This window comes from Lacerta agilis, chromosome 10 (assembly GCF_009819535.1).
Source record: "Lacerta agilis isolate rLacAgi1 chromosome 10, rLacAgi1.pri, whole genome shotgun sequence".
Taxonomy (NCBI): Eukaryota; Metazoa; Chordata; class Lepidosauria; order Squamata; family Lacertidae; genus Lacerta; species Lacerta agilis.
In genome coordinates, this window is record NC_046321.1 from 2,709,140 (window position 1) to 2,720,363 (window position 11,224).

General features: G+C 48.0%; 1 protein-coding gene across 1 annotated transcript; it reads right to left on the bottom strand.

Annotated features, from left to right (window-relative positions):
• Positions 1-1,736: 1,736 nt before the first annotated feature.
• LOC117054549 (outer dense fiber protein 3-like) lies at positions 1,737-8,034 on the bottom strand. Its single transcript, XM_033163500.1, has 6 exons — positions 7,898-8,034; positions 6,705-6,908; positions 4,271-4,372; positions 3,575-3,696; positions 2,487-2,627; positions 1,737-1,881 (listed from the first exon to the last, which is right to left on the bottom strand). The coding sequence occupies exons 1-6, from the start codon at positions 8,004-8,006 to the stop codon at positions 1,801-1,803; spliced, it is 759 nt and encodes a 252-aa protein (XP_033019391.1). The 5' UTR covers positions 8,007-8,034; the 3' UTR covers positions 1,737-1,800.
• Positions 8,035-11,224: the final 3,190 nt, after the last annotated feature.

Sequence of the window (11,224 nt, forward strand, 5' to 3'; positions counted from 1 at the left end):
CACCAGGAGGGGCTACATACTTATTCCAGCATCTAACTGCCTAGCCGTTAGCCCCCTTCCCCACCTGCGACCTAATATTAGCTAATGCTGTTGTTGAGAGGAAACAGCTTCAGTCTTGTGGTTAGGTCACTGGTCGGCCAGTCTGTCGAAACCCTAGGTCAATGGTCGGCCAGTCTGTCGAAACCCTAGGTCAATGGTCGGCCAGTCTGTCGAAACCCGACAGTTTGTTGTAACAGACGTTTGTGGTTAGATGTTTATATAGATCCTGCTGAGCTGTTATGTCTGTCTAAAAGACTATAATATTGAGCTTTAGCTAGAATCAAGCTGCATCTCTAAAATGGAGTTTCCCTGGTTCTCTCTAAACATGAGACCATACCTTCTGGCTATCTCCTGTCCATTCTGTCCATATATATCTTGGTGCCTCAGGCACACGATTCAGCTTCCTAAGAAACTCGCTTTCCCTTTGAAATGATCCCGGGTGCCTTGCCCAGATGGCTGGGGAGGTGTTCTTGGGAGCATTGGAGCCATGGCAACCACACTGTAGGAAGCCAGAGGATTGACTGATCAAGGCTTCCTGCGGACAGAGGGGTGGGACATATGACTGCAGTGCCAGATTTACGTACAGCCGTACCCCTAGTTACGAACGCTTCAGGATGCGTACGTTCAGGGTACGCACCGCGGCGACCCGGAAGTAACGGAACGGGTTGCTTACAGGTTCGTCGTGTCGCACATGCACAGAAGCGCGCGGTGACTTCATGCGCAGGCACAGGCACAGGCGCGGCGCTTCAGGTTGCGCACGTCACGGGTTATGAACGGGGCTCCGGAATGGATCCCGTTCGTAACCAGAGGCACCACTGTATAAAGTAAACAATCTATAGCTTAGGGCCCCACTCTCTTGGGGGCCCCCAAAAAAATTAAAGGAAAAAAAACCCACTGGATGTACATTTCCAAAATAGAAGATAAAAAACAAATACAATAAAACCTACATACAGCAACAGTGTTTTGTGTTGTGTAGGCTCCTATGATGTAAGTCATGGGCCCCACCTGCTAGCCTGCTCCCTAAAATATCACTGCTTTGCTCCTTTCTATATATAGGGTGCCTACATTCTGCATGGACTGGTTGCAAGGCAACATGGGCAAATGGCTTGAGATACCTATTAGCTCCATAAATTACCAGTTAGCATATATCCAACACAAAAACAGCCACAGTTTGTTGTTGAGAAAGGACAGCTGGACATAGGAATGGACCCATTACCTTCAGGAGCTGAGGGCCTCATCAAACCGAAATCTGGCCCTGTGTGACTGGCAGAAGGAGAGCACATGATGCAAACTGGGAAAGGTAGGTAGGTACCTGTACAGTTTTCTCAGGCTCCAGAATTTATACGGGTTGCAGAATTTTGCCCTTATGGACACCGAATTTTGGTTGGGTTTTTTTTGCTTCAAGCTCACAAAGCAGGGAAATTAACAAATATTACAGTTATGGAGATCTTTGCCTCCCTGCCCCCTGCAGAAATGGGGTAACCCACACTTTCCAGCCCTGCTTCAACAATTAAGACAACTGGATAGACTAAGGGGTGATTCAATCCAGCCAAAGAATCTGGGAACAGGCAGACCCAAAGGCGCAGCTGCCTCACTAAACCCAGCCCGCCCAGCTCTGAGGACCCTCCCTGGCCTCGGATTCTACCCACCCCACTTCCTTCCCCAGACCCCAATCTCCAGCAAGAACACAAAGCATCGAGAGATTCATGTGTTTCCAAAGGAACATTTCTTGTCCAGACCATCTCCGCCGGTGGGGCCAGCTTACTCTGCCACGTCCACAATGAGAGGAGCCACGTAGTCCGAGTGGCGGATCCCGAAGGTCAAGCCACGTTGCGGGGTGTGCTGCAGGAGGAAGGAGAGACGGAGGGGTGGGCTTAGTCACCGCCAGCGGAAGGGAAGGGGTTGGGGCACCGAAGAATGGAGAGTCTCACCCCCTACCACACAGGATATAAATTTCATGGAAGGTTCTTGGCAGGCCAGGATCTCACACCGCACTCTGTTCTGTCTTGGCCAAGCCACACCCAGGATACTGCGTCCAATTCTGGGCACCACAATTTAAGAAGGATGTTGACAAGCTGGAACGTGTGCAGAGGAGGACGACCGAGAGTATATTTAATTTCTGGTTAGGTTGTCAACATGCATGCTCATGCTTGCAGAGATTGTGGCTTCTGCTGGTTCCACAGAGGAGCGAGAAGCTAATGAAGCTCACCTTGCCCATTCACGTTTGAATGTTGGGGCAAGGGCTATCCACCTCTCCCACCATCCCATAAGACCCACATCTTTGCTGCAGGACAACTGCACCCTTCGCCCCGGAACCATAGCTGTCAACTTTTCCCTTTTCTTGCGAGGAATTCTATTCGGAATAAGGGAATTTCCCTTAAAGAAAGGGGAAAGTGGACAGCTACGCCCGGAACAATACCAGGCCTTCTGCTTCCACCTGCCCTCACCTTCTCGGGGCTGTAGGCTCCTGGACCCGGCTTCAGAGTGTTGTCTCCTGGGGGGATGTTACGGGCCAGCATGCTGAAGTGTGGTGGGCGGTTCTTGTAGACGCTGGGATCCACCAGGCGGTAGTTGCAGGGCCCTGGCGTCTGTTGAGCAAGGAGAGAGAAAGGGTCACTAGGCCAGGCATGCCCAAGAGCAGTGCCAGCCACACACCCTGCAACCTCTACAGCCCCTGCTAGGGTGCTTCCAGTGTGGTGTAGTGGTTAAGAGCGGTAGACTCGTAATCTGGGGAACCGGGTTCGCGTCTCCGCTCCTCCACATGCAGCTGCTGGGTGAGCTTGGGCTATTCACACTTCTTTGAAGTCTCTCAGCCCCACTCACCTCACAGAGGGGGAGGAAGGGAAAGGAGAATTTGAGACTCCTTCGGGTAGTGATAAAAAGTGGGATATCAAATCCAAACTCTTCTTCTTCCCTGTCCTCTGATTATGGGCATGTGAAAGTCATCAAGCAGAACCCCACTCTCCTTCTCATCATGGTCTTGAGAGACAATGGGGTGCAGTTTTGAGGGTGAGGACAAACAGCTCCGTTATCAGCCCCAAAGTGACCGCTTCAAGGTGCAAGCCTGGGCTGGGTGTCCGGAGGTCCTGCGCTGCCCAGGTGACAAGACCCCTGCCCCCACTAATGTGGTCCGGAGACATTTGGCCCCAGCTTGGCTGCAGGAGTTGGCGGAAAGTTGCTTGCCAGGGGCCACGCAAGCATCTTGGAGTATCCACACTGGATTGTATAAGACACACTTGGCAAATCCACACCGTGGATCAACTCTTGCCCGGAAACCAATGTCCCCACTGTGGAAGGACGTGTGGATCCAGAATTGGCCTCCACAGTCACTTACGGACTCACTGTGAAAACCGTGTTTATGGAAGACAATCTTCCTCGGCTACGAGGGATTGCCGAAGAAGAAGAAGAAGAAGAAGGAGAAGATGACTCCTTAGCACATATTTAAAGAACACCCCACAGTTTTCTTGATTTTGCTTTCATCAAATCGTTTCTGTGTCTCCTAAAATCTCCCACTCCTGGCTGTTAGGCTGCTTACCCTGCTGAGGTCCTCATAGAAGCTGCCAATCATGCTGCGTCCAAAAATGGAGTAATTGGGGGCGGTGCTCTTGCCGATCACCTTGGGGCCAAGCATGGGAGGGAGGCCGTAGGCTGCAGGTCCTAGAGGAGGAAAATGGAAGGTTGAATGGGAGAGAAGGAATTCAGTGCATTAAAGCATCTGGGGAATTTTCCTGCAAATTGCTCTGTTTATCTCAGTGTTTTTCAACCACTGTTCCGCGGCACACTAGTGTGCCGCGAGATGTTGCCTGGTGTGCCGTGGGAAAAATTGAAAAATTACTTTATATATAGTCAATATAGGCACAGAGTTAATTTTTTTTAACATTTTCTAATGGTGGTGTGCCTCGTGATTTTTTTCATGAAACAAGTGTGCCTTTGCCCAAAAAAGGTTGAAAAAAACTGGTTTATCTCATATCTGGAAGAGTATCTGCAAGCAACCGACAGATAAGTGGAGACATTGTAAGTTTCAGCTCAGCTGAGCTCTTTTGCAGATTGCCTTTGCAAAGGGATCTTGTTGGAGCCTGTAGATGGGGCTGTTTTGCAACAGATCTTGTTCTTTTAAGCTCAGGGAATAGGCATTTATAGATCTGCACTGACGCACATGCACCCTATATTAGTATAACAGCAGATCAGCAGCCAGATGGAGGGAGCTTCTCTGCAGGTGCTGCTCTCTCACCTGGCGACTGGTCGTAATCGAAGTTCTTCGTCCGGGAAGCGAGAGAGTAGTTTGGGGCAGAAGGGTAGGCCAAGTTCTTTGCTTTCTCTGGAGAATACCGACCTGCAAAAAGCAAAGCACACAGGGGAAGGCTGAATTCACAACACCGTCCTGCATTTCTGTTACTATTTTTTAATTAAATTTATACACCGCTCTTCATCCTAGGATCGCAAGAGCAGTTTACAGTACAAAAACACAAACACAAACACGCATAACATAACAATGAACAAAGCAATAACTCCCTCCCACAATACATTTAAAAAGGTAAAGAAAGGTAAAGGACCCCTGACAGTTAAGTCCAGTCGCGAACGACTCTGGGGTTGCGGCGCTCATCTCGCTTTACAGGTCGAGGGAGCCGGCGTTTGTCCGCAGACAGTTTTTCCGGGTCATGTGGCCAGCATGACTAAGCCGCTTCTGGCGAACCAGAGCAGCGCACGGAAACGCCGTTTACCTTCCCGCAGGAGTGGTACCTATTTATCTACTTGCACTTTGACGTGCTTTTGAACTGCTAGGTGGGCAGGAGCTGGGACCGAGCAACGGGAGCTCACCCCGTCATTGCGGGGATTCGAACCGCCGACCTTCTGATCGGAAAGCCCTAGGCTCTGTGGTTTAGACCATAGCGCCACCCGCATCCCGCACAGCACATTTGAGAGGCCATAAATTGTTTAATTTAATCCTCTCCCATCTTTGGAAGAACTATTCAGTTCCCGCTGCCTTAAAAAAGTAAACAATATTTTACAGGATCCATCTCATCCGGGATACAGTCTTCTTGCACCACTGCCTTCGGGCAAGAGGTATAGAACAATTAAATCAAGAACAAATAGATTAAAAAATAGTTTCTACCCCAGAGCTATAACCATCTTAAATGCTGTAAGCAGATAATAAGATCTTGGAAAGTTGTGATGGGTGGGTATGTATGTGCATGTGTGGCTGAAAATGTGTTTTTTGTTTTGTTTTTATGGGATGGCATTCAATTTCGTTGCACTTGTACAATGTTGTACTTGTACCTGTACAATGACAATAAAGAAATCTTATCTTATCTTATCTTATCTTATCTTATCTTATCTTATCTTATCTTATCTTAATTAGACCAAGGCCTGGAAGAAGAGTAATGCTCTTGCCTTGTGCCTGGCCTGGCCATTGTGATTAATCTAGAATTGTTCTGTAGACAGATGAAACAGGGTATTGGGAGACATTAATGAATATGAAAATTAGTCATTCGTAATAAAGAAAGACCTTGGAATTTTAAAAACGTATAATCGACCGCATGGGATTATGATGAGGCAACTGAAGAAATAAAAGATTTTGATGGGTGCAGGATGAAGACAATGGGTTGCAATTGTTAAGATCGCTGTGGTCATTTGACTGGGCAAATGAAATGACGTGTGTGATCTGGAAGTGTATTAAAAACATGGCTTTGCATGTGGTTCCCTGCAGTCTCCTCCTTATTTTTGAGGCTGTCCCTATGCACATTTGTGTTTCAGTAAAGAACTCTCTTTTTACTTGGAGCCTGCGTCCTTGGGGGGGGGGCATTTCTGAGAGGGATACATCAACCAAAATGGTCCAAGGCCTGGAAACGATGCCTGATGAGGAACAGCTTAGGGAGCTGGGTATGTTTAGCCTGGAGAAGAGAAGGTTAAGGGGTGATATGATAGCCATGTTCAAATATATAAAAGGATGTCATCTAGAGGAGGGAGAAAGGTTGTTTTCTGCCGCTCCAGAGAAGCGGACACGGGGCAATGGATTCAAACTACAAGAAAGAAGATTCCACCTAAACATTAGGAAGAATTTCCTGACAGTGAGAGCTGTTCGACAGTGGAATTTGCTGCCAAGGAGTGTGGTGGAGTCTCCTTCTTTGGAGGTCTTGAAGCGGAGGCTTGACAGCCATCTGTCAGGAATGCTTTGATGGTGTTTCCTGCTTGGCAGGGGGTTGGACTGGATGGCCCTTGGGGGTCTCTTCCAACTCTATGATTCTAGGATTCTATGATTCTAAGTCTAGGAACCCCTTTAGATTTCCCCCAACATCCCTACTGTTCTAGAAGTAGAATGTTGCACCTTGCCGATGCCCCTGCCTTCCGAGACGAAAATGTGGAGACCAGTTTGGGAGTTGTCTTGCTACGCTCTCCCCATTTCCCCCTCACGAAGTGACATCATGGGGGAAGGAGGGCCCTCCCCACAAACTCCGGTCCATGCCTTAGTGAGGCAGGACTAGGAAAGTGAGAGAAGACAGGGCTTTCTTGGTGGGATGTATCCCGTTTAAGGAACTCCCTCCTGTGCAAAGCCAGGATTCCCCCCCAACTTTAGCTACGTTTTGAGTAGATCCTGAAAATTCACGTATGTAACTGGTCTCAGGCTCCACTGGGGAGGCATTTCATGCCCAGATTTCGAGACTGACCTGGGCCTGGAGTCATAAAAGACATTACATCCCTGGGGCGTCCGTAGATGGAGAATGCAGGGATCCCGTCCTTGCCCCTCATGGTCATGTTGGTTGGGATGAGGTAGCCTGGCCCGGGGGAGCAGCCCACTAGCTCTTGGGGCCGGCGGATCCCAAAGCTGTACGCGGGAGCCCGGTAGCGAGAAGGGTCGTGCAGCGGGTAGCCTGCGAGGAAGAGTGAGCGCAGAGAGGGAGGAAGAGAACTTGAGATGGTTAGGATCCTGTATTCCAATTTGCTCAGCATCTTGTCCGTTAACAGCAACCAAGTGAGGCAAAATGGCAACTTCCAACCCCCAACCCCCACCCCTTTTCTCTCTCTCTCCATGAAATGGATGAAGAAGAGCTATACTGCCTGGGAGCAGGGACAATCTTTTCATTTTTGCAAGTAGTAGACCATTTCCACCCTCTAGTATTTGTTCAGCCTTCTACACCCCTGCTCATCACAACATCCAGTGGCGAGGAGTTCCACAAGTTCATTCGACGCTGGGGAAAGAAGCAGCTGTTAAGCATATTTGTTTAATTCACACTGAAATGGAGAGTGCCTGTGTGTTTTGCTGAAAGGGTTTAACTGGAAGATTCCGTTGGAGCTAAAGAAGAGCAAGAAGAGCTCTCTATGCACCTAGATGGGCTGATAATTAACTGTTATTGTTCTCTGCCAACTAATACATGAGTGTTTAACCTTAGATCAGGTGATTAAGGTATTCAATTGCAAATCAGCATCTTGGGGAGTTGGACTTTGGTCTTTTGTTCCCAGTCAAAGTGGGAGTAATATGTGATAATGAATCTCCAGGAGATGCAGGCTAGAACGAGAGAGAGGCACAGTTTTGATTTCTGGAAGAAGTAATTTCTTATAAAATGCTGAGCTTGTGCTGGACATGCTCTTGATATTAAGGAACTGTTTGGGTGTATCATTTACTGCTTTTTGATCTGTTTGGAAGAAAGTTCTGCAAGTGAAGCTTTGAATCAAACTGGACAATGTTTTATCCCAAAAGGAGTTCTTTTTTATGCACCCAGTTGTTTCAAGCTGCACAATATTAATATCTGCAATACCAGCAACCCAAACTTCTCCCATTCTAGGATTTTGATGCTGGGGTATATCACCTCTTACAGAAATGGGCTAGGGCCAGTATTTGGACTCATTGCTTTTCACTTACCTACATTTGTTGGGAGAGCATATTTGGGTCCTGGGCTGCTGTAGAGGGCAGCGATTGGGCCTCTGGGCCGGTGAGGGCGCCAGGACCCCACCCACACATCTGCAGACATGTTGAAATCTTTGTACTCTTCTTCTTCTTGCCCTGAAAGGAGATCAGGAGGGGAAAGGAGATTATCAGGGCCGTGCAACTAATGGATGCGAATCCTGAACTGAATCTGATCCATTCGAGTCAAATGCATATCATTCTGAAGCAGCTACAGTTGCTGCAGGGCAGGATGAATGGACCCAAATGAACTTCCCATGAATTATGCTGATCCAGAACTCAAAAAGCTTTCCAGGGGGAAATAAACAAGACGGTCTCCAGAGTGTTGTAGCTATTAATCACATCCTGTAAGGTGAATCCTGGGGTAGGGAGATGGGGAAAAGGGGGCGAGCTGGATTTTGCTTCCAGTCTAGTTTCTAATCCAGGCCACACTCTCATGAAACAACCTTGACTCACAATGCTTGCTGAAAGTGATGGTGGGACCCATCTTTAGTACAAACATGTCTTTGGGATTTCTTGATACGTCCCATATACGTGGGCAGTGGTAATGCTATCACTGCACATCAACTTTAGGGGAGGTTGTGGTCCAGAGTCACACACCACCAATGGACCGGAGGACCGCAGAGTGCTGGGATTCCACTTCGGTTTCGCTCTGTGCAGAACAGAGGAACATCAGAAGAGCCATCTGGATCAGGCCAATGGCCCACCTAGTCCAGCATCCTGTTCTCGCAGGGGCCAGCCAGCCGCATGCCTGTGCAAGTCGGATCCAAAGCAATAACAACTAATTGCAGATTCATTCCAGTTAAAATCATTCGGTTTGATCAATTCAACAAAACTGATGAACTTGCTCTGGTGAGATCAGCTTTTCAGAGTCTGGAAGTAATTTGCAGCTCAGGCACCCCATTGCCTATTAAGAACCACCACCCCCAGGTAATCCCATCGGCCTACAGGGGACCACTTTGGCACCCCCTGCTACAGATCCCTTGTGCATGGAGTTCCAGCGGAATGAATTTTGTAACAACGCAGGAAGAAGCCCCTACTTTGATCTGAGAATGGACTCAGTATCTCTTTAAAGGTAAAGGGACCCCTGACCATTAGGTCCAGTCGCGGACGACTCTGGGGTTGTGGCGCTCATCTCGCTTTATTGGTCGAGGGACCTGGTGTGCAGCTTCCGGGTCATGTGGCCAGCAGACTAAGTTGCTTCTGGCAGACCAGAGCAGCGCACAGAAACGCCGTTTACCTTCCTGCCTGAGCGGTACCTATTTACCTATTTGCACTTTGACATGCTTTCGAACTGCTAGGTTGGCAGGAGCAAGGACCGAGCAACGGGAGCTCACTCCGTCGCAGGGATTCGAACTGCCAACCTTCTGATCGGCAAGCCCAAGGCTCTGTGGTTTAGACCACAGCGCCACCCACATCCCAGCATCTCTTTGAAGGGACCTTATTCAGAAGAGATTCACGTGCGCACTTTGCCTGCCTTTACAAGCTCTTTGGCTGCCATTGCAAAAGATTAAAACATTCAGCCTCCTCTTCCCTCCCTCCGCCCTGTTTTTTTGGTACGTAATATTTTGCTTCCCTTTTCTTGCTTGTCTTAGAATATTTCTTTTAAAAAGGGAGGGGGGGAAAACCTTTAAATCCAACCTCAGTCACAGCAAAGTAGATGGTTGTGTGCTCTTAGAGTTGCCCACCTCAGTTTAGACACTGCTCCCGTCCACTCTGGCCTGTGCCTGCCTGCTTGCCAGGAGAGGTGATTTGGTCACATTGTGACCTCATGCTGATGACACATCCCTGAAAAAGGGACTGGCCTGCAAATGGACACCTGCAAGTAGGAAGGGCCATAGAAAGCTGCCAGCAACTGAGCCAGACCCGTTGGTCTATCTAGCTCAGTATTCTCTCCCAGCCCCAGCTGGAGATTGTGGGGACTGAGCTACGTGTCGTTGAAATTCTACTCAGTACGATCCAAAGCAGAACTCCCGCGTATAGTTAGCAGAGTAACAACTTTAACACTTCTTCAGATACACTGAAACAGAAGTCACCAGACCCTTATATATAGTGAGAGGGTGGGGAGGGGTATTACTCAGAAGGGTGGTGGGAATGGGGGATTGGCTGATAGGTGTGGTAAACCTGTTGCCGACTGTTAACGACTGTAATTAGTCTTACAGGAAAAAACAAGGGGTGAGATGGCTACAAATAGCTATATCATGTATAATGAGATAAGAATCCAATGTCTCTATTCAGACCAGGTCTCTCCATGGTTTTACGTTTGGTAGTAAGTTGCAATTCAGCAACTTCTCTTTGCAGTCTATTTCTGAAATTCTTTTGTAATAAGACAGCTACTTTGATTCTTGTATAGAATGTCCTGGGAGATTGAAGTGTTCTCCTACTGGTTTCTCTGTCTTGTGATTCCTGATGTCCAGCTGGGACTGGGAGAGAGTAATACCCCTCCCCACTCTCTCACTATATATAAGGGTCTGGTGACTTCTGTTTCAGTGTATCTGAAGAAGTGTGCATGCACACGAAAGCTCATACCAAGAACAAACTTAGTTGGTCTCTAAGGTGCTACTGGAAGGATTTTTATTTTATTTTGTTTCCACTATGGCAGACCAACACGGCTACCTGCCTGTAACTTTAAAACGTTTCAGGATTCCCCAAAACACACCAGAGGCAATTGTAATTCATCCAGCAGAGCTTTACTGCTACTGAAGGCCAATGAGCATAATGGTCACAAATCCAATACATCCATGATTGGCACTGTCTATAAGAAATCCACTTGCAGCAGACTTAACTTAAACTTGCAATAGCTTATAATAAGACTAAACCTCAACACTAAGCATATTATGTACAGAACACGACACCAGAAGGAAAGAGAGATGGAAAGTGAAGCCCAGGCTCCTTCTGGCCTTATTATTATAGTCAGCATAACCTTGACTGAAAGAGATAACAGGACCAGTTTATGCCAGCTGTACTCTCTGAAGGAATAACCCAAACACCGCGAACCTTCTGCTTGTTTCTTTCACACAGGGAAGCTTCGAGAACCCTCTTGAATTAAGTAGACTAGGAAAGATCTCTGCACATCAGATCAATACTTTCTGCACTAAGAAACGCAAACTGACACTATGACGTTTCCCAAATGCTGCCCAATTCTAGGAGGGGTAAACTGGGCACTGCCCCTCCCGCCATTCCAGTGCCTCTGAAGGAGACGCACACTGACTGATGTGTCGGGGATCACTTTCCCGAGAAAATATGCTCTCTCCTCTCCCAGGAAGTCCAATCTGGGGGTCCTGT